This window comes from Malaclemys terrapin, chromosome 1 (assembly GCF_027887155.1).
Source record: "Malaclemys terrapin pileata isolate rMalTer1 chromosome 1, rMalTer1.hap1, whole genome shotgun sequence".
NCBI lineage: Eukaryota > Metazoa > Chordata > Testudines > Emydidae > Malaclemys > Malaclemys terrapin.
This window is the reverse complement of record NC_071505.1, coordinates 157,358,483-157,381,924: the sequence shown is the minus strand read 5'-3', so window position 1 is coordinate 157,381,924 and position 23,442 is coordinate 157,358,483. Positions and strand designations below refer to the sequence as shown.

The window sequence follows — 23,442 nt, the reverse complement described above, 5'->3', positions numbered from 1 at the left end:
TGTTAATTTATTACACACCATTGTTATAATGTTGCAGACAGAAGGGTGGTTTTTACATTAACAGCATCTTTTTAAACTTCTCAGTACGCATGTATCATTATCATACATGACATATGGGGAAACTGAAGTAGAGTGGTTAAGTGATTTGCTCAGGGTTACAGGATTGCATTGGATAAGTGGCCAGGGTTGCAGTTGAGAATTATCTGCTCTTTCCAATCAGCATTTGATCCCCAGGCTGTATTTTATGCTTTGATCATTGAGTAATAATGACAGCTGGCATTTATACATAGAGGGGAAGTTAAATGAAAGCATTTGTAAAAGAGATCAAAAGTCCTAAGATATGGTGCTCATGGCAGATTTTAATTAGAGACAGCTATTGGGTAGTAACATTTATAGCATTATCCAGGAACTTCGTGAATGCTCTGGTAGGTAACATTCTGGTTCAATACACTGAACACACAGTTAAAAGGCAATTTTGGACTGCCTGTCTACTGTAAATGGATTAGACAGGTACTTGGAGCTAAAGTGGAATCCTTGAGCCCGTGAGCATGAGTTTAACTGAGTTCAGGATAATAAGGAAAGAGAATAGAGTAAGCCAGTGGGCAACAGCATTTAGGTAGGTCCCAAAGACAATATTTAAATATACATTAAAAAAGGACCAAAAAAAAAGAAAAAAAGAGAGGAGAGAGAGAGAGAGACACACACACAAGGGAAACCATAACTCAAGACCCAGGGAAGAGAAAATTTACTTCAACAGGAAGAACAGGAGAAAATGTATGTAATACACATGCCTCAGTGATAACCCCCATCTCTGGCATGAGCATCAGAGCCTTGGGAATGGTCAGCCCCTTCTGCCTCAAGCATATATAAAAGAAAAAAAGAGCAAGTAATTCTTCCCTGGGAGCTGACACGTAGGAATGAAATTGGACTCCACTATTTACATCATCATTAAACAATCAGTAAGTACATCAGCTAGTTCAGCCCATAGAATCAATCTCAAATGCACTGGCCTATCATGAAAGTGTCTGTCACATGCCTGGTGTCAATACTCAGTGACCTCTACAGAAGTACGCAAGAGATGCCAGCAGCAGGACTGATAAAGAAAAAAGCAGTTTATAAAATAGTTTATATTATCCATAAAAGGACTGATGCTTGACTAGACAGCAGAACACATTGTGTTGAGTCATATGCACACAGATTAGATTGCATTGGATTTGTTGGATTTTTAAGATTTGGGAAATTTACAACACCACACACACACAAAACACAACCTCACTGATGCTAGCACTGGTCAGTGGGAGAAGTGGGATTTGTTTTTAGGACCTTGTTGATTAAACTGGCTGAAAGCAAATGTAACTTTACAGAAGAGATGGCAGCAGAACTGACAAACAAAAGAGAAAGAAGTTAACCTCCCATTTCAGGAAGTGCCGGGGGGGTGGGGGGGGGGGTGAATCACATGACTAAAGTGGCTCCAGTAATAAAGAAGATGTGATCATCCGGAATTCAGAGTGGTACACTTTCTTACGTAGTGCAAACAGAATGATTCAGACAATTTCTTCTGGGGGTCTGGAATACACTAATTCTCTTTTCAGCTGGCTCAGTACTTCCACAGTTCTTCCATCCTCTGCACTAACAAGTGCATCAAAATTTAATCATGAGAGACAAGGTGAGGGAGGAAATATATCTTTTATGGGGCCAACTTCTGTTGATTAAAGAGACAGCCTTTTGGGCCACACACAGCTCCTCTTTAATCATGGCAGTTCTAGATGGGGCAGTTGCGCCCTCATCACTGAAAGCTAAAGATCTCACCACTGTCTCCTACTCAAGAAGGAAACGGTGCCTCTGCTTAGATGCAGGCAGCTCCAGATAACATTTCACCTGAGGGGAATTACTGAGAGTTTAGGCTGGTCAAAGTGTGTGCATTGCAGCTTAAGGATAGGTGAACCAGGTTGGAGATGACAAGAACAGGCCCAAACTATGAACTGAAATGGAATCTTTATGGCATTTGGGGTGGAGGAGGGATGCTTGATATAAATATAATTTATGTTTATTTCCACACATCTCTGCACTTCCACTTCAGGCTGTAACTAGGCAGTTCCTAAGTCACACAAGCACTCCTTACTCACATTAGCAGTCCCATGGAGTTGACCATCTGTGCTAGCAAGTGTTGCAGGATTGTTTCCAAATATATTGGCATCCTTGCAGCATTTCTTTCTCATGAGGTCTCCAGCCTGATTTCTAAACCAAAGAGCAGCCAACATATTTTGAACTTCCAAAAGGTTCTCCAAACCTCTTAGTGTTTCCAGGCTCACTCCCGGCACATCCGCTTTATTTTGGACCACAGATTTGTTGCTATTCTCTACACATAAGCAGCAGCTATCACACGGTACAAGCTTTGTAGCTATGAAGGATGTATATCTTCCTTGGGCTGGTTCCTCTTGCAAAACCTCTTGCCCAAAAGCACTCTAAGTGTTCTGTTCCCAAACCGCGTTGCCAACTGGAATTTCCACTAAAATCAAGGGCTTAAATCTTCCTTTCAACAAGGCCACCAGCCTCTAGCATCCTGAGATGCATGAATCCAGAAAGGATGGCCTCAAGCTCTTTATTGCCACCATTGGACAGCCATGCCAAACTACTTGTTACTTCGGAAGCTAGAAACAGAAAAGACCTATTCAGTCATATAGTCCCAGTCAATCCTGCCATGGCATAGTGGGCATCATATAATGCTCCTCTTTGTATTTTACAAGACCTTAAGCCTTCTGCAAGGAGACCACATAATGAATTCCTATTTTTCAAGTTACACTTTTTATAAGAAATACATAAAAAAGGTGAAATTTTAGACCAATTTAAAAAATGAAATTTTGTCTTCTACTCCACAAAAAATGGAAATGTCTCTAGCCCGATGCAAGCCATTTACATGTGTGCCAAGTAAATACAAAATGCTACCAAATCCAAATTCTCTACTCACTTGCACCAGCAGGATCCAATCTTGCAACCTTCCACTCTTGGTAGTGTTTTAGATTCACTTTGCACAGGCATGCGTGTCTACATAAGTGATGAAAGGGAGTTATGAAAAGTGTCCCTCAATTGAGGTCATGAACAGTTAAAAACTCTAATAATTAATCAAGTATCTTCCAAAGCATTTCGGGTATTAAAGAACACCACACACACTATGGAGTGTAGAATGAGAAGTGGTCTAGAGAATTTGAGCATTTTAGTGCACTGGAATTGATTGCCATAAGATGTTGCTGAGGGCAAAAACTTAGCTAGATTCAAAAAGAGACTGGATATTGATAAAGTAGCTGGTCAGAAAATTCCTTCTTCCCCGCCCCCCCCAAAAAAAGAAAATTTCGATTGTCAGAAAATATCAAAACACAAATTTTTATCTGAAAACAGAAGGTTTTGATTTGGAAATACCACTGTAGCGCATCATGAGAGATGTAGTTTGGTCAGAGGTCTAGCCTATGGGAGAGAATGGAAGCACCCAAACTATATCTTCCATGAGGCACCATGATCTTCTTTCTTTCTTAGCTCCTGTGGCACATGATGGGAGAACTTGTCTATGGTGCATCATAGGACAAGTCTCCTGGGGAATCCAGCCCATAAAGGATAATGGGAGCATTACAGCTCCTACGAGGCACCACAGACCATTTCTGAATCCAAACTTTTCAGTTTCCAGATGTTTGTGTTGTCAATGGAGAGTCTAAATTTCTTTGCTAGACCTAATTTATATGGATAACCCAAATATTCAATTATCATATAGTTCAGCCCCTTCATTTTCAGTTTAAACCAATTTTTACTGAAAAAAATCCCAGGTTTTACAAAAAGTATTTTTCCCCCCGATTTTCACCCTACTTTTGTATCATTCAAATATATAAAAATAACTTGTTTTATTTGGAAAATACAACACATTGCATGAGATATATGTATTAGGATAATACATTAGTCTGTGTATATATGTAAAGCTGGCTGTTGAAGTAAGGCTACATGTATTAGTCTAGAACAGGGGCAGGCAAACTTTTTGGCTCGAGGGCCGCATCGGGTTTTGTAAATTGTATGGAGAGCCGGTCATGGCCCAGCCCCCACCTCCTATCTGTGTCCCACTCCCCCCCCCCCCCCGGGAACTCCAGCCCCATCCAACCCCCCTGTTCCCTGACGGCCCCTCTGGGACCCCTGCCCCATCCACACACACCCCACTCCCTGTCCCCTGACCGCCCCCGGACCCCCGCCGCCCCATCCAACCCCTCCTCTCATTCCTGATTTCCCCCCCGGCACCCCTGCCCCATCCAACCACCCCCTCTCCCTGTCCCCTGACTGCCCCCAGAACTCCTGCCCCGACTGCCCCCTAGCACCCCATCCAACCCCCCCCTCCTTCCTGACTGCCCCTCCCAGGACCCCTGCCCCCATTCAACCTCCTGTTCCCCCCAGACCACCACCCACACTCCCACTCCCTGACCACCACCCCAAACTCTCCTGCCCCCCTACCGCGCTGCCTGGAGTACCGGGCCACGTTGCCGCTGCCACTGCGCAGCACAGAGACTGGGTCAGGCCGGGCTCTGCAGCTGCGCTGCCCCAGGAGCTCGCAGCACCGCTGCCCAGAGCATTGCACCAGCAGCGGAGCAAAGGAGCTGAGGCTGCGGGGGAGGGGGAACAGCAGGGGAGAGGCCGGGGGCGAGCCTCCCAGGCCAGGAGCTCGGGGGCCGGGCAGGACAAGGACAAGTAGCCATTTCTTGTTCAGTTCAGGTTATCAGAGGAGCCCAGACACACCCTTCTGTGCTCTCTCAGGATGACTTTACTTTTGTATTTTCTCTGATTGGTCTCTAAGGTTAAGGTCACTCTGGGGAAAGTTCATTTTCCACACGATAGATGCAGTTTGTAACGGTCCTTTTCTTAACTGGGAGTGAAGTTGGGGGGAAGGGAGCTAGTGAAGGGGAGAGTGTGGAGAACTCTGGGAAGAGGAAGTGTCATGAGAGGAAAAAGTTCCCAAAGGGAATTAAAAGCAAAGAATGAGCAATTGGTTAGACCAAAAAAAAGTTTAACCTGGGGGGGGGGGTAGTGGAGGGATATAAAAAATTTGAAAAGAACCAACAAAACACCCAATGCGTCCTCTGTACGAGGCAAACAAGGGCAAATTTGCCACAAGGTACTGTTACCAGTAGGCATTTAAAAGTTGGTTAGGAACATTTGACTTTTTTTTTTTTTTTTTTAACTTAACATCTGTTCTAGTGAAGGTAGAAGTGAAAAAAGGAAGGGTTGGGGTGGGGGGGAAGAGAGAGATACCTTAGGCATGCTTTTGACTTATCTGTCATTTCTCACTTCACTCTGCTGTCTCGTACATGGTCCCTATTAAGGCCCGGTTGACCAAAGGGGTGTGACTGTCTAGACAAAGTAATTACTGAGCCTGATGTGTTGTGGGTGCCCTATAGCTCGTCGCTCCCAACCCTTCCTGCCATTTGCCAATAAATTTGCTAGATCGTTATTTTGTTGCAAGTGCTAGAGGCCCAACTTTATTCTCATTATTCACAAAAGAGAAATTGCCACACCACATCAGACCAATGGTTCCTCTACGGCAGGGGTGGGCAAACTTTTTGGCCCGAGGGCCACATCTGGGTATGGAAATCGTATGGCGGGCCATGAATGCTCACAAAATTGGGGGTTGGGGTGTGGGAGGGGTGCAGGCTCTGGGGTGGGGCCAGAAATTAAGAGTTCAGGGTGCAGGACGGGGCTCTGGGCTGGGGTAGGGTGAGGGGGATGAGGGCTCCAGCTGGGGGTGTGGGCTCTTGGGTGGGGCTGAGGATGAGGGGTTGGGGGTGCAGGAGGGTGCTCCAAGCTGGAACCGAGGGGTTTGGAGGGTGGAAGAGTGATCGGGGCAGGGGCTTGGCGCCCGGGAGGGGGGCAGGCTCCAGGCAGTGCTTATCTCAAACAGCTCCCGGAAGCCGCGGCATGTCCCCCCTCCGGCTCCTACGCGGATGTGCGGCCAGGCTGCTCTGCACATTGTCCCGTCTGCAGGCACCGCCCCTGCAGCTCCCATTGGCCATGGTTCCTGGCCAACAGGAGCTGCGGGGGTTGCACTTGGGCCATGGGTAGCGTTTGGAGCCCCCGGCTGCCCCTACGCGTAGGAACCAGAGGGGGGACATGCTGCTGCTTCTGGGAGTTGGGCAGAGCCAGGGCATGCGCAGAGTGGGGCCAACCCCCGACCTCGCTTCCCGGCTGGAGCGCCAGAGTGGGGCAAGCCCCAGACCCTGCTCCCCGGCGGGAGCTTGAGGGCCGGATTAAAACGTCTGAAGGGCCGGATGCAGCCCCCGAGCCATACTTTGCCCACCCCTGCTCTATGGTCTCTAAACGGTGACCCACAACAAATGCGTCAGAGGAAGGTAGAAGAAACCATATAATGGAAAGTGTTATAGGAAAAGTTTCTTCCTAACTCCAGGCAGTTAGTGGTGTTCTTATGCAATGAAGCATGAAGATTTGCATTCCTTCTAAAATATTGTTTTCTGTCTAATGTAAGTGGGGATGTTCTCATTAGCTATATAAATGTCTACTCCTTTTTAAAATGTTACTAAGTTCTTGGGCTCAGCAATATCTTGAGGCAATGAGTTCCATATGTGAATTGCATATTGTATTAAAAAAAAAACCCTGCACTCCCAAGTCTGATGGAAGGGAAAATAGAAGATTACCAGCATCTGTCGACAAATCTAATCCTTTCAAGACTAGCCATAATTAGATTTAGGCTTATGCTGTAAAATTTGGCTCCAGATCTAGATCCAAACCTAAGCTTTCTGAAAGCACAGAGTTATTTGGCGCCACAGTTCTGATTCTATCCCATCTTTAGCACTAACCTAAATGATTGTCATTGCCAGAAGTTTGGTTTTAACTACTAGTTTCTATTTGAAAGATATGTTTAGAGTTCACACAGGTTATAGGCTTGAGTCACATCCATTTTTACTTATGTCAGGTCACATAACACTGGATGATGAAGACTGAGTGGAGACACTTTAGCTCTTGCCTTTGTCAGGACACCTTTCAGTGTTATAACTGAGCTCTTCAGACACTGATAAGCAGGGGCTTCAGTTGCTAATGTCCCATTTCCATTCCTCGCCTTTCCCAACTTATCATTATCACTTGCTTTCTGCACAACCATCTAATCTTGAATTTCCTAAACTTTGGATTGCAGATCACGGGGCTAAACTGTGAAAGTCATCAAGTATTGCAAAAAGTTTCCAGCTGGAACTGTGACCTTTATTAATAGGGAAATTTGGTACTTTTGTTGACTTAACTAGGGATGGGCAGACTGGTACACTTTTTAAACCGGAAAAAAATCAACCTTCAAGTTCTGAACACAGTTCGGAAGACGGGGAAGGGGGGAGGGAAACGGAATATTTCAAAGATGTGTAACTATTTGGATAAAATACAGCACCAGATGTAATCCTTCCCTATCCATGTCCACTAGTTTTCTATCTATCTGTCTCCCTCCTTGCTGCTTCCTCACCAAGTCCCAAACATCCACTCACAATCCTTCCTAACAAATTCCCCTTCCCTCCCAACTGCTATTCGCCACCCCTCCACCTCTAACAATCCCCAGAAGAGGCAAAGAATGGAAGAAAGTCCATAGATTCCTCTAACAGGCTGTATTTTCTTGCTATTTTATCTGAACTAAATCTGTAAACTTTGAGAGGTTCTTCCAAAGCAGCTTTACATCAATATAGCTGGTCCCACATGGAATGGGGAATAACTAGATCTGTACAAGTCACATTTATATAAGTAAAATTGCATCTACACTTAGGCTTGTACTAATATAACTATCTCAGTTAAAAACACACACATACCCTCCCAACCAAAACAGTTCTAACAGTAAAGCTTTTGAATGTAGACTAGGCCTTAGGGAAGGCAGAGCTTGACATTTTACTCCTGTGTTGGAACACCGCTGTGTGAACAGAAAGTCACGTCTGCTACCATTTATTGTAGATTATTGGTTTATAGCAGGTGAACTATAAAGAAAAAGTGTGGGGGGAAAGGAACAATCATATCTTTTCCTTGCTTCTTTATGATGCATACAGAAATCCACATAGGGCTGCTCTTCCTAAAGATTTGATGGAGGACCAGAGATGGGTGTTGGGGGGGAGAATACAGATTAAGGAGAATCCTGAACTGTAGCTTTCTCAGCCCTCAGCTGAATGGAAAGGGGTTTTGGTGATCAGCATCTAGAGAGACAGAGAGAGAGAGAGAGAGAGAGACTGACCCTTTTTTTTTTTAAAGAGAGCTTTTTGCCCAATCACTTGCTCAGTTTAAACAGGTTTCCACAAGAGAATCTTAAACTGTTTGACTAACCCATCTCCACTCTACTGAAAGGTGGGAAAGATGGAACTCAGAGTGCAGCCTCTTGGAATGTCACAAGCCTACTGAGAGTCCTCTAGCAATAATATGGGAGTCAAGACCTTGAAAAAACTATCAGACATGAATTGTTTAACAAACTCTAAGGCCATTCTGCTACACCAGTAATGAAGGGTACCTTTTGTTTACCCTTGCTTTGCACGTCAAAAAGGGCTGCTAGTGAACAGCTGCTACGAGTCAACAGGTGACGCGTGTCACTTAGAAGGTTCCTAGAAGGCATTGCCATTTCATGGTCTTGGAGTTGTGGGATAACCTTGTGGTGTAATTCAGATATTTCAGTGGTTGCACTGCACTCCGTATTAACAGCTGTTAGGAACATCTACAGCAAACAGAGGTAGGCTTCAGCCATACTCCTTATCCGAGTCTTTCCCAGGAGGAATCCGACTCAGTGTTAAGACACAGGATATTCATTTTGCAAGTAGGCGTGCAACAAACACAGTTCAAGTAGACTCCTGAATCTAGTGTAGGAGTTTTCTGAGTGGCTAGAAAGCTACGAAACCAAGGCAAACATTATGGATGGGATTTTCAAAAGGCATTGGCCTAATTCTGCTGCCTCTCCCATTGAAGTCCATGTGAGGTAAACCATTGATTTCTAATGGAAGCAGAGTTTTGCCAATGCGGAGACTTTTGAACCTCCTCCCCCCAACCTTCTCCAGAGCGTCCAACAACTTTGATTTTAATAGTGGCTCAAGGAGCATGGATGAATATCATGCTCAACACGCTCAAAACATAGTTTAGCCTTGGGGGAAGCCTTTAGCATCCATGACTCAGCTCAACTACTCAGATCTTTGCTGTCTTGAAATAGCATGAGAAGAGAACAAATGAAACCATGAGGCAGAGTTACTGGCAGAACCAACTTTGCAACGTGATGAAATGTTGAGTCATTTTTGATAGGCTTGTTATTTCTGACACATTGTTTGGAGGACCTTACCTGGCAGCAGCCTTTTGGAAGAGAGGGAAAGAGGAGAGTAAGTAATACTGACCAGGCTGAAAGCTTTTACACACATACACACTCTCCAACCAAGTACTAGAGTAACAAAACAAAAAAATCTGGTATCCTTAGACAGTCGTATTGGATATTTCATTGCACACCGTTTTCAGATCACAGTGAGGAGTTGTTCCCCATGGCCTGTTCCAGAACCCAAGTTGCTGTCATTTAGGACATCCCAGCTCCCTACCCTGTACTAGACAGAAGCTTGTAAAGGTGGGGGGCAAAGAGAGTCCTTAGACACAAGACTAATGGCCAAAATGTAAGGAGTGTGGGAGGAGGGGAAGAAAATATCAGGGATTCCCAAAGGGACAGCCCCACCTCCATGACAGAAGTATGAATCACTCCACACCCCTTTTCTAAAAAAATAATCCTTTAGTTTTCATAAACTACTGTAAACATATTTAGTTCTGTATGGGGTCCCAGCTCTTACTTTACCATGTGATCAGACAAATACATGGGACAATAGTTGCAAAGCAGGGAGGAACCAAGCCATAGCTAGTGAGGAGAGCAATGTTTCTTCGGCCAAAAATGGGTTTTAAAGTGATGTTCTACTCTGAATAGCGACTATAAAAAAGGCACTTTCTAACTGCTGGCTTCAATGACTGAGATACGCTTTTATTGTTTTTAGTCCTCTAGGCCTTGTAGAGCCGGCACAGTTCACAGGAAGTGAGCTGGAGTCCATACGTACTTTAGATCATCAACGGAATTGTTTATGGCTTTCTAGTCTGATGCATCTGTGCAAACCATTTGAAGGCCCTCTGATTTCACAGGTATCATAATTTTGTCTCAACATCCTTTATTACTGGTGATGATACATGAAATGTAAGGAAGCCAGCTTGACTCTCAGAGCTCAGGCAGAGTTTGCAGGGCTGGCAGTTTGAGAAAACTTTTCTACTTTTAAACTGAGCACATCTGACCCAACAGACAGACCAAAAAAAAAAAAAAAATGGGACCCTACAGCACTTTATTTTCCTACAATGTCTCTTTTCGGAGTAGGCCCACCTGTTAAGGAAGGGTCTGAAAGAGGACACTTGGTTTAGACTAAATGGAAGGCCGCAGTCATAGGAAATGACTGGAAAGAAGGCACACAACAGAGAGAGAGAGAGATCCAGGAAGTAGTTAAAGAGGATGTGGCAGAGTGAGAGGTGATATCAGATGACAAAAGAACAGATATTTTATGTTATCATTGCTTCAGTGACTAGATCAATTATTCCATTTTCTGTATCAAATCAGGACTGGAAAAAAATATGCCTACAGCTGGAAAGGTAGATTATCTTCAAAAACACTCTCAAAATTCGTAACATCAAATACATCAGTAAAGAAATCATGCCTAACCCCATGCTTAAAAGGGGGGAGGGTGTTTGTACTAATACAGTAATTAGAAGTTGAAGGCAATTTCCTTTTATTTTAAAGTTATTTTCACAAAAATGTCTGAGAATCTGGAGACATTTTTGCTCAACGTGTACTACCTTCACAGCCTGCCAAATGAATGAGAAGCAGACGCTGGTCAGAAATGGAAACTTTGACAGCAGTAAACCTCATCGCACGCAAGTACCTCTGCCAGACTGACTAATGCAATTAAATTGCCCTTTCCGAAGCAGAGAACAAGAATTTCACCTCTATTATTTTTATGTTGCAGTAGCACTTAGAGGCCACAGGCCCTCATTGTGCCAAGCACAGTAGTAAGAAACAGTTCCAGCCCTGAAGATCTCACAATCTAAGTAGGTGAGACAGACAAAAGTGGGGCGGGGGGGAGAGAGGGGAAAGAGGTGGAAACCAAAGGAGGGGGATTTCCCTAAGATCACAGGCAGAGCAGAGAAATGACGCTCAAGTCTCCCAAGTCCCAATCTAGTGCCCTATGCATTAGATCATGTCTCATGTACTTTAATGATCTATCATCTTCCAAGCTGAATGTCAAGATGTCATATCACATAAGGATCCATTCATTTTCAGTCACCTTTGTGTTTGAATCACTTCCTTATGTTTACATTACGCAAAGGCACTGGAATTACCAATTCGTGAAAAAGCACATCCATTTTAAATTATACTTTTTCATTTGCACAATTAACCCCCCCCAAAACCATACCGAAACCCACTCTTTCTGGATGGTGTCACCCATGTTAGGCCCACATTTTCACCTCACACACCACTGGTAGTTAACTGTGATATATATTATCACTATATACTGACAACACAAATGCTAAGTCCTCCAACTAGAGCCATCAACCAACTATTGCCAGGTGAGCTTGGGAGGAAGGTCTCTCATCCCCTTCCCCCTGCATGTATAATATTGCAAAACAAGGCTATTGTGAGGTACGTACCTTCTTCTGAAGCATCAGGTTTTAGTCACTGTTAGCTCTTTAGAGCAGGGACTGTTTGTTGTTCTGCGTATGTGCAGGATCTAGCATGATGGAATCCTGGTCCATGACTGGTGCTCCTAGGCACTATGGTTATACAAATAAATAATTATTATTAATAATATGGACTGTGGTCTGAAGCAGTATATTCCTGTCCAAAAAAATCACTACACATTAAAAATCAACAGCAAGGGGGAAAATATGGGTTTGTGTCCCTTTTTTGCTTCTCTATGAAGGTGACCTGAAAGGTTTTTCTTCTCTTCCCAAAACAAAAGTTTTTGTCCTAGCTTCTTTTTTCCTATTAGAAAATGAGCTCTTGTCTGCCCTGCTTTCCCCTGAAAAACTCTGGATGACTGGAGAATTAGTAGGTATCAAAAACATCATGCAAGTGAAACCTGATCAACTGAGAGGAAAGGCGATTTTTATTCAGGCCATTTAAGGTCTTATTTTTACTATTTAACTCTGCACCCCAGAAAATGTAGAGAAAGATCTGTGTTTAAAAAAAAATATTGTATTCCCAATACACACACACTCTCTCTCTCCCTCCTCCTATCGCCAAAGCTCTGGGAAAGCTCACCATTCATTTTAGGTCTCCAAGAAGTCTTTGAGCAGAACTAGGGAAGATGGATATACCATTAACAATTCCCTCTATTTTATTACAGTTCTCACCGTGTTTGGTGTTTTTCTTAAAGCTCCAGCTGCTGAAATCAGGTTACTATTTGAAAATTTCAGCTTTCATTTAAAAAAAAAGTTCTCATAATTACTGAGGGCAGGGGGAACCACATTGAAAATGTGAACCCTACAACTTCCAATTCCAGAAGGCATATAAAAAGAACCTCAAATGTGTTGCTTGTTTGTCTTTTAAATTTCATGATTTTTAAGCAAGTATAAGGATTTTTGAATCCTTGGGTTTCACAATTCTCCTCAATATCTCTCAGGTTAAACAAACACATAGCAAACAAAACAGAAAAATAAGACACCTTTCAGACTCGCTTTACACACCAGAAAGAGGCAAAAAGGGACCATTTCCCAGGTCATTTAAAACGATGAATTCTACAGATGCATTTTCTTGTGTTTTCTTGGGAGGGGTGGGAGCGACTGCATCATCCACACCTGTGACTCTTGAGATGAGAGATGCAGTATTTGCTATATCCACACTGTGTGAGAATCAGAGTAAAGACTCCGCAGCAGAGCCAGACAAGGCTGTTGTACATACAGATCAGAGTTAGATTGAATTTACACCACAGCAAGAACAAGAAGTTCCTGCATTTGGCTCATTCATATTTTGTGTGTTGCAGTCATGGGGAAACCCAAGTGAATCATGAACTGTGCTTTCCCTAGGGCTTCTCTGGAAATTTGCATCTCTAATAGAACTTTTCATTTCTTTCCCAGACAGGGGATATTGACGTTATTACAATTTGGTATTTTGGCAAAAAGTGTTATTGGAGCATTTACTAAATAGACCAAAATGTATCCTTACTTGCTAGACAGAGAATGGTCATCCTTGTCAAAAAGCACAACTGTAGCATCTTCATCCTCAAATGCCTCCACTCTGTCCCTACTGAGGGCCTGATTCAAAGAAAAATACCCATGCAGGACACCATTTAGATATATGCTTAATTTCAATAGGACTTAAACGTGGGCTGAAGCCTATTCCTGTTCAGACCCTTATTCAGACCTATTGGGTCTAATATGCTTAGCTTTAAACATGAATGAACTGGGGCCTCAATTTAGAATCCAGGTTAAACCTACCCTTTCTCCTCAAAAATTTTCCATGAATTTGGTCAGACAGCCTCATATTAGCCTCTTCCCTTCCTTGCCCATATAAGCACTGGTTTCCTATCTAGTCCTTCCCAACAATCTTGTTACTCTTGTTACAATCACGATAAAGTTCGATTCTCACCTGAACACTGTTTTACTTCCTTGTCTATACCTGAAAGATTCTTTCCCCGCCCCCCGCCCCTTCTATCACTGAATATTAGAGCTGGTCGAAATATTTTGTTAACCAAAAAAGAAAAAGTAACCCTCCACCCCATCAGAGAATGTAGTTTCATCAAAGTTGACATGCTCTCATGAAAAAATGTTGATTTAAACATGTTTTTAAATTTTCCCCATCGGAAAATTTGAATTGACAGTTTGAAACTAAATTAATTTTTATATCATCTTAAAATGTCATTTCATATTGGGTTTTGGAAACAAAAACATTTTGGTTTTCCATTTTCAGTTTTTGGATGTTTGGTGTGGTTTCTGCTACTCCCTTTTCTTTTTCATCTCTCTCTCTCTCACACACACACACACACACACACACTTTTACACCAACTGGAACAGTCTTTGTGTTTTCCAACTTTTTCCAGTTGGAAAACAATAAAAATAATGTAAAAAGTGGGTTTCCACCCACTTTTCTAATTTTAACCAGTGTCTAGTAGAAAAGGAGGGGGAGTAAAAAAAAGGAGGCGATGAAAATCCAAAACTGGGAAAACAACATTTTTTTGGTTTCTCAAAACCAAACATTTTAAGACAACACCAAACAAAAGTTATTTCAACACTTTTTTGTTGTTTCAAAACAAAAATGAAAAGAAATTTCATTTTGTGCCTGGAAAAAACATTCTGCAGACAAATTGCCATTTTTCATCACTATGGGATTTTCCCCCATTGGAAAAAATTTGGGGTGTTTTCCAAGCAGCCCTGTGGAATACAACAGTTAAACTTGACTTCTGATTGAATGCCCAGTCAAACAATGTCTATTGTTCACCTCCTAAAAGGTCAATACAGTCAAAGACTGGTGTAATAAATATCCAAGTAGATAGTAAATTTTTACTGAACTCTGTGCATAGCAATAACCAGTCAGATGAGAATAGCCTGCTATTCACTTTGGAGGAGCTAAATCAAACATGCAAAAATCTCTGCTTCCTGATTATTAGAGTTTAGCTGGTTATTAGAGCTGGTGTTCATTGGAATAAAATTCCCATTAATTCACTTTCGCAGTATTGACAGTCCTCTTGTTTGCTATACTGATCAAAGAAAAATAATGGTTGGACAAAGAAAATATTGTGACTGTTCATTGAAATGTGTTTACATGAGGTATATTTGCATGCTTATTTTGAAAGCGCTCTGTGGTTTCAAAGTCATTAATCTGGACTGGGTGGGGAAACAGTACCCTGTGGCCCCAGTGATCAGTCACAGTTTAAACAGTGAACCACAAAGAGTAAATACTTGAATCAGTCAAGAACAGTTCATGTGAAATCCATAAACTGAAATATGTTTGGAAAAACAAACTCATGAAATCAAAATCACGCAGATAATTTTGACCAGTTAACAAAAAGTATACAAACATCAAAAGTTTCTTCTCCAAAAATATGACAACACAAAAAGGGGTAAAATTAATAAAATAAATTTTCAGAGAACATTCACACAGCTCTACTATTTGTCATCTTTCAGAATCCAATTTTTTCAGCACCTGGCATTTAATCAAGTAGTTGTGAGGGATCTGCTAAGCAGGGGACTACAACTCCCATCAATCCCCTACCCAATGAACATCGCTTTTCCTGGGCCATTTCAATCCTGAACCAGGAAGTGGCTGAGTTCTGTTTGGGAATTGGGACTAGCAGCTACATGGCAAGCCAGCAGCTGCATTGCAAGCAAGGAGCTGGAGGCAAACAGGAGGCAGGAACGGTATGCAGAGCTGCGAGTGGAACAGACAAGAGAGTGACTGCCAGATGTTACCGCTGGGTGTGGGTCTGCATAGGACTTATGGGGGAGCAGCTGCAGGCAGGCAGGGAGTCAGTGCAGAGGGGCCCTTACTTTTATAGAGGCTGGACAGGAGAGGGCACCCCAGGCACTAGGCCTGAACAGCCCTGAGTCTCGATTGGCCTGCCCCAGGGACCCAAAGAAGAATTACTATTACTCACTTTGAACTGTAACTATTTAAGCCTCTGTACCTAGGGTATTTGCAACCTTTCCCACCATCCCTAGTAAAATGCCCTTTCCCTTAGCCATGTGTCTGTGTGGTTATTGGGCCCCACCAGGGCTAGCACCTATGAGTCCTGGCTGCTGAAGCATCTGTGGTGCTTGCTTCCCAGTCACGGTACACCTAGAATGCTAGTGGCACCCTGGAGGTTTGGTGGGCTTTATTACTGAGCAACGTCAATAATTACACAGTACATTGTGTCACTTCTGAAATTCATAGTCATAACCAAGAGATTACCAGATAATCCTAATTATGGCAACTGTCCATCTCAGAAAATTCTGATGTCCACACCAAAGCAGTCACAGGAGAAGGCTATACAATTTGGTTACTGGGGGTCACACTGCAGCAGCACGAGTAGCTAAGGCAGCCAGTTCTTGAGTGATAGTCCTTGCCCCAGATAATGCAGGTCTAAGGCACAGGGCCAGAGAATGAAGCTGGTGCACTACTAGTGCTTGAGGCCTACTGTGCTTTTCTTTTTGCTCTCTTCACTTTCCCTCCCTTAACCATCCTCTGACTCCCTGGCGCAGCCCTCTAGGGTAGCCTATTAGCTGCATCTTCTCAGCTTGCAGTATTGACGTTGAAAGTTTAAGTCTCCCTTTCAAATGTCCTTCAACTTGAGCCTAGGTCAGCCCAGTAGCCTCAGAGCATCCACAAGTTCTCTATTCAAGAGATATTTTTGAATATGTCCTTTGTCCATCCACTCACTCTGGCCCTGCAGCTCTTCTTATACTGACCTGCTGGGCCCTGATTGGCTGTGTGGGAATCAGCCACTCTAGGCAGCTTGGAGGACTTCTCTACTGCCCTTTTCTGGGGCAGCGTGTGGCAAGGCCTCCAGCAGGGGGCCTCAGGGCCTCATCCACCCCGTCACACTCACATATTCTCCATGTCCTCTGAAGGTAGGGCAAGAAGTAATGGCCTTAATTTGCAACAAGAAAAATTTTGATGAGATAGTAGGACAAACTTTCTAACTATAAAGGTAGTTAAACTCTGGAATAGTCTTCCAATGAAGGCTGTGGAATCCCCATCATTGAAGGTTTTTAAAAATAGTTTGAACAAACACCTGTCAGGGATGGTCTGGGTTTATTTGGTCCTGCCCCAGTGCAGGGGACTGGATTTGATGACTTCTTGAGGTCATTTCAACCATACATTTCTATTATATGCTTGGTCAGTTGGCCATTCTGATACGAGAATTAAGCTAGTCATCTAGAGATAAATTGTGCAGTGAGTTGATCATAACAGAACTTGTACACAACTTCTAGTTTGGCATTACCTATTAGAACTTCTGATGTAGTCAACACGCCTTGTGCTATAATCATTGTCTTCTTTAGATTGATGGTTAGTCCAAATTTGTCACAAACAAGCACAAAGTTATTGCAAAGTCGCTCCTCTGTTTGCTCTTAGACAAGCAAAGTTGAGTTTTCCATCTGACTCTTGGTGCTAGATAAGAAAGCATGACAAAGCAGCACAGAGAAGAATATACCAAAGAGTGTTGATGCCAAAACACATCCCTGTTTGACATCACTGCAGATTTCAAAGCTGTCAGATTGATCACCATCACAGTGGACTGTAGCCTTCATGCCATCATGGAATGATTGAATCAGACTGCTGCAGACTGGGGGACAATCAATTCTCTCTAGCAATTGGAAAGCTACCTTTCTGCTGACCAGGTCAAAAGCCTTTGGAAGAAGATCTATGAACAGGGGCGGCTCTAGGCACCAGCAAAGCAAGCACGTGCTTGGGGCAGCCTATTTGCAGGGGCAGCAGGGATCCAGCATGGGAGCTGAGAACCAACGGGGGGCCCTGGGAGCTGTAGTTCCTTGGTTAGCTCCCTGCCTATAGAGCCAGCCCTGGAGCAGGGAAAGAACTACATTTCCCAGCATTCCCGTGGCCACTACCAACAGGAAAGGGGGAGGGAGGGAGGTAGCTGAGACCTCCTGCTGCAGTGAATGGAGAGCTGCACTGTGAGTGGGGATACCATATTTTAACATTCAAAAAATAGGACACTCCACGGGGAGGGAGGGTAGCCCCCATCCACTCCCTCTGACTGCTCCCCACAGAAACCCCAACCCATCCAACCCCTTCTGCTCCCTGTCCCCTGATCACCCCCTCCCTGGACCCCTGCCCCTAACTGCCCTCCAGGATCCCACCCCCTATCTAAGCCTCCCTTCTCCTTGTCCCCAACTGCCCACTCCTGAGACCCCCCCCCAACTTCCCTCCTAGGACCCACCCCCACCTGTCCCCTGACAAACCCCCAGAACTCCCATGCCTATCCAACCGCTGCCTGTCCCCTGACTGCCCCCCCCACCCCTGACCCATCTAACCCCCCCTTCTCCCTACCCGCCCTCCCCCCCCCGAACCTCCACCCCATCCAACCCCCTTACAGTGCCACTCAGACCAGCGTGTCTGGCTCCACGCAGCACCAGGCACACTGCTGCATACATGCTGCCGTGCTCCCCCGCAGAGCCACAGCCCCCTCCCCCAGCACCTGCCTTCCAGATTGGAACACCTCAAAATTCAGGAGTGCCCAAGCTCAGTTTGGGCGGCTGTTACTTCATTTCTCCCAAATCAAATATGCCGATCCACTGTAACTTGCTGTAGAAAAAGTAGGATAAAATTGAGCAAGAAATTCTTCCCAGTGGTTATTAGGACTGGGATTGCTATTTTCAACAGCCATTGCCTTTTTTTGTTTGTTTGTTTGTTCGTTTGTTTGTTTAAAAGGAAGACAGTGATATTGCATTGGCAAATTCCCCATAGAAAGAAAGAGAGGAACAAAAGAATAATAAAGGCACCTCAGCTTTTCTTCATTTATGTAGGACAGTCTTATAATATGCATCCAGATATCCTCCAGTCACACAAGCTGAAAATTTTTCCACTTTACTGCAGTTCTGTAACCATATGGGAACCAATCCTGTCTGTGTTCTGTGCACATCCAAAATTCCTGCTGAATGACCCGCCCTGGGAGCAAGTTACCAGTGACCCAGGGCTGCGGCGGAAGGAGGGTGCAGGTGGGGGGGGGGAGGGAAAGAGAGCCCAGGGCTGGGGCGGAAGGAGGGTGCAGGTGGGGGGGGGGAAAGAGAGCCCAGGGCTGGGGCGGCAGGAGGTGTGTGTGGGGGGCAATGGTGGGGGGAATGAGGGAGCCCAGAGCTGGGGCGGCGGGGGGGTGGGGGGAAAGAGCCCAGGGCTGGGGCAGCAAGGAGGTCCGGCAAGGAGCCCAGGGCTGGGACAGGGGGCAGCCAAAATTTTTTTTGCTTGGGGCGGCAAAAAACCTAGAGCCAGCCCTGTCTATGAAGGTCATGTAGAGAGGTTTCCCTTGTTCTTGACACTTTTCTTGCAAAGTCCTTAGTGCGAAGACCATGTCAGTAATCAATCTACCATCATGGATGTTGCACTGACTGACTATCTGGATATACATGTTCAGCAAGAACATGCAGTCTTAAGAATGATCTGTGTGAAAGCCTTGCCAGCAACACTAAGGAGATAGATTCCTCCGTAGCTGTTGAAATCACTCCAATATCCTCTTCCTTTATACAGTGTAAGGATGTTGGCATCCTTCATGTTTTGTGGTATCCCTTCTTTCCTCCAGCAGGCAAGCAAGACATTGTGCAGATGTTTAAGCATGAGCTGACCTCTTTGGTTCAGTATGTTAACTGGAATTCCATCTTTTCTTGTAGCACTTCCTGGTGTTAGAGAGGTGATTGTCTTTTCAAGATCATTTATAGAGGGTCCTATATCAAGCTTTTTGATAGTCTGGAGCCTGGGGATCACATTTAGCACTACTTCAGAAACAGGGATTTCACATGCATAGACTTTGTAATAGGGTTACAGCCAGCATTGCATCTGTTTGCTTCTGTCAATGATGATGTCTCCATTAAGAGATTCGAGCAGGGCAGTCTTCTCGACAGAAGGACATATTTATTTCTTGCTTCCATCGCACAGACTTCTTAGATCTCCATTCTTAGGAATGGCAGCATTTAGTTTAATATATTTATTTGTCATTTTGATGATTAATACTGCTTTTTTATTTTTACTTTTTTTCAGTTCTTAACCATTTTAACTTTCACAGGAACTTAAGCGGGAAGTTAGGGTTAAGGCAGCACTAACAGCGGGGCTGCAGGGGCTCCCTGCACAGCCCAGGGGCCAAAGGTATTCAAACACAAGGTACGGGGGAGGCTGCAGTCCTGGCCCAGTGAAACAGAAACCACCCCACTCAGAGGCGCAAAGAGGAGGATGTGCCCATGGCTGCAGGGGAGGCCACCCCAATGCTGAACAGTTCCTGCCAGGGGATGGCCATTGCACTCCTGGCCATGAGTGAGTGCAACCGGGAGAGCAGGCCTGCAGAGGACTTCCTGCATGGCCATGGGGCCAGTGATGGCGGATCCTTGCGGGTAGTAGGTGCAGGAGAAGCTATGCTTGCCTTACTGTACTCAGTGGAAAATTTCTGTGTGAGTGTGAGGAGAAATCAATATTTAACAATGACTACTGATTTAAATCAAATCCTGCCAAACCTACCCATCCTCAAAGGATGTTTGTATCTTCTCTCACATATCAAGCCAGTATGATTCAGCACACTGCCTTGCTGTTCAATGCAATGCACTCTTGGCCACTCTGAGGTAGCTTGGGAGAGGGGTTCAGTTTGTGGCAGAGATATGCTGGGCATTTTACTTCAATAACTGGAAGCATTTCTTCAGAGCATGCTGCAACCCAGTCTTCATCTTGTCTAGTCTTTTCACCAAACACTAAGGTTGCAGCTATAGGAGTATTCATCCTGAGTGTGCATCAGCATTCAGGGGAGGTGCAGTCGATGACACAGATAGCTTCCCTGAGATTCGTAGTGAATTGGAGGCATCTTTCTTGGTCTTTTGTGATGTTGACATTAATGCGTGGACAACAACTTTGTTGGGTACAACAGAATTTCCATAATGAAAGCCTTATTTTGCAACATACAAGCTCACAGTCGGTGTCACAATCTGCAGTGTGAAAACTCGGAGTATGGAAATATCCTGTAGGTGTTTTCTATGGGTGACAAATCCAGTTGACACCTGTGTCCAGATCTGGGGTGTCTTCACAAGACCTTCCAGCGGTGACCACCACGGAAGTAAGGTGTTGGTAATACCCAGTCCTCGGTGGGTGCGGAGCACCAGTAGTCTGTTCCCATTGTCATTCATTTCCCCCCCACACACTCATGGTGACCAATGCACAGTGGCCACATCTCATGATCTGAGCCAAAGCTAGCATAGAAGAATCCCAGTAGATAGAGTCACTCACCTGATATTAGTTTACTGATGATGCTGTGAAGTTCTTGATAGAACAAGTCCTTCTCTTAAAAGATGAAAGAGAAAAGTGTCAAGGCATATGTACGGATGATGTTGGCAAAGCCACCCGTGGCAGATATTCTTAGTGATATATGTTCTCATGTTGCAACAGAACTCTTTTGCAGTTATATTAACTGGCAGAGTCACCCACTACTTCTTTAAGAGTGTTAATGTGTTCTAGCACAAAATGTGAAAGTTAAAAGAAGGTGGAAAACAATATTGCCAGTAATGTCAGTAATAGCCTACCTTAATAGCTGGGAGACAAACATTCGGTTATTAAAAGTGATAGAACAGAATTGCCTAATGAAGCTCGACAGCTTGTTATGTACACTGGCCTAGTACCAAAATAAGATCCCGGTTTTATGGCTATTATTGCTCTGTTCATAGGTGTCTGGGGAAATTAGTCAGTTTTCTAACTTACTAGATATGATTGACAAAAAAAAAACCTAGAGCATTTGAACTCAGGAGATCATTTGGATGTTTTTGAAGATGTGGTGATCTGTCCAGTGCTTGTTCATACAGTACACAGCAAAGGGCAGGTCACTCTCCTCACTGATAAAGTTTAACTTTAAGGCCAGATTTTCAGTGACAGCATCCATTTTTGTGGATGCAATTTTGTGCTCACAAACACTCGACCTCAGCATGAATTCTGGATGCAAGTAATAGTTAGGCACCACATGTCACTGAAAAGTAAAATATGCCGGTGTAAAGGTGCATCCCCAAAAAGAAAAGAACTGGGTTGCATGCTAGGCTGGAAGTCTGGCCCACTGTCCCCTAAGTGCTGGCAAAGGTTCTGCAACAAATACATTCCCTGCCCCAAAGAGTTTACAAGACAACACCAAAAAATACCCGAGTGGGGAGTGGTGTGGGTAGCTGGAACACTTCACAGAACAGGTTTGTTCTTCAGGTTTGAAGGCACTTGGCAAAAATGAACTGGGAGGCTTTTCCACACATAACAGGCAAGATGAGAGCAGGGATAAAGTTAGGAGTGGGTGAAAGAGAGAAGTTTAGGTAGAGTAGAGAAAATATGAAAAGAGGGAGAAGGTTCTACCATTCACGGGTAATGAGTGCTATAGTTACAGTTTGATTACAGCTTGCATTCTGTCTGAGAAGAAGAAAAAGTGTGCCCAGATATTGTTCCATCATTTTAGGAAGCCATTTTTTCTATGAAATTATGGTGTAATATCCTGGGAAACATGAGACCCGGGTTCTGTCTCCATTTCTATCACTGACTTGCAGTGAGACCTTGAGCAAATCACTTAACTGCTCTGTGCTTCATTTACCGGCCCCTGAGTTAAGTTCTGAAAATGGTCCGGTACTCACTTGATCCAGAGAACCCCCCCAAATCATGCAAGTCAAGGGGTTCTACCCTTCAAGTCCACTTCAAGAACACTCGTGAGACCACTGAAGCTATCAAGGGCATGCATATCCGGAACGCCACTAAATATTTAAAGGATGTGACCCTAAAAAAGCAGTATGTTCCCTTCTGTCGTTACAATGGTGGAGTTGGCAGATGTGCTCAGGCCAAGCAGTGGGGCTGGACACAGGGGTGTTGGCCTAAAAAGAGTGCAGAGTTCCTACTGCACAAGCTCAAAAATGCTGAGAGTAATGCTGAACTCAAGGGTCTTGATGTGGATTCTCTGGTAATTGAGCACATCCAGGTCAACAAGGCCCCCAAAATGCGCAAGTGTAACTACAGAGCTCATGGTCGTATCAACCCCTACATGAGCTCCTCTTGTCATATTGAAATGATCCTCACTGAGAAGGAGCAGATTGTTCCAAAGCCAGAAGAGGAAGTTGCTCAGAAGAAGCTGAAGACACAAAAATGTATGGCTCGGGAGTAAATCTGACATAACAGATGTATATAAATAAAAAAGAAAATTGATTAAAAAAATAAAAAACACTGTGCTGTGTGGCTCCTTAACACCATTAGTAAGGAGTTCAGTATAATCATATGCAAAGCACAGCACTTTAATAGCTCTTAGAAATAATGTTGAAATTAAAAAGGTGCTATAGCTATGCAAAGTTCTCTCTCACACACACACACTCCAGGTGCTTAAGATTCTTTTGCAAAAGTTTCATTTCCCAAACCCCCACAATCAGTGTAAGCCAAAGTCCAGTTGTTGACATTTTATTACCTGTTTAAAAAGAGTATTTCCAGTATTGGAACAGCAGCAGCAAGTTACCGGAATGATTGCTTTGAAAGAGTAATAAAACCCTAAGCAAAGTGAACTTTGGATTATACACTCTGTCAAATTATTGAATTTGACAGTTTTATTGTTCATTTATTTGGCCTAGCCGCCATACTGTTTTTATATTTGTATAACCGTAGATGCTATTGTTGCTCCTACAAGTGTCTAATCCTGCTGTACAAATTGGCCAGGTCTGCAGAAGAAGCTGTCACCATAGGTTCCCATGGCAAGC

General features: G+C 44.0%; 1 protein-coding gene across 1 annotated transcript; it reads left to right on the top strand.

Moving 5' to 3' along the window:
- Window positions 1-22,322: 22,322 nt before the first annotated feature.
- On the top strand, window positions 22,323-22,862 carry LOC128830553 (60S ribosomal protein L17-like). Its single transcript, XM_054016411.1, has one exon. It carries the CDS (start codon window positions 22,326-22,328, stop codon window positions 22,860-22,862), a length of 537 nt encoding a protein of 178 aa, XP_053872386.1. The 5' UTR covers window positions 22,323-22,325.
- The last annotated feature ends 580 nt before the right edge of the window (window positions 22,863-23,442 follow it).

Coding starts and splice junctions, on each gene's coding strand:
- LOC128830553 (XM_054016411.1), top strand. CDS start 22,326: ATGGTCCGGTACTCACTTGATCCAGAGAACCCCCCCAAATCATGCAAG.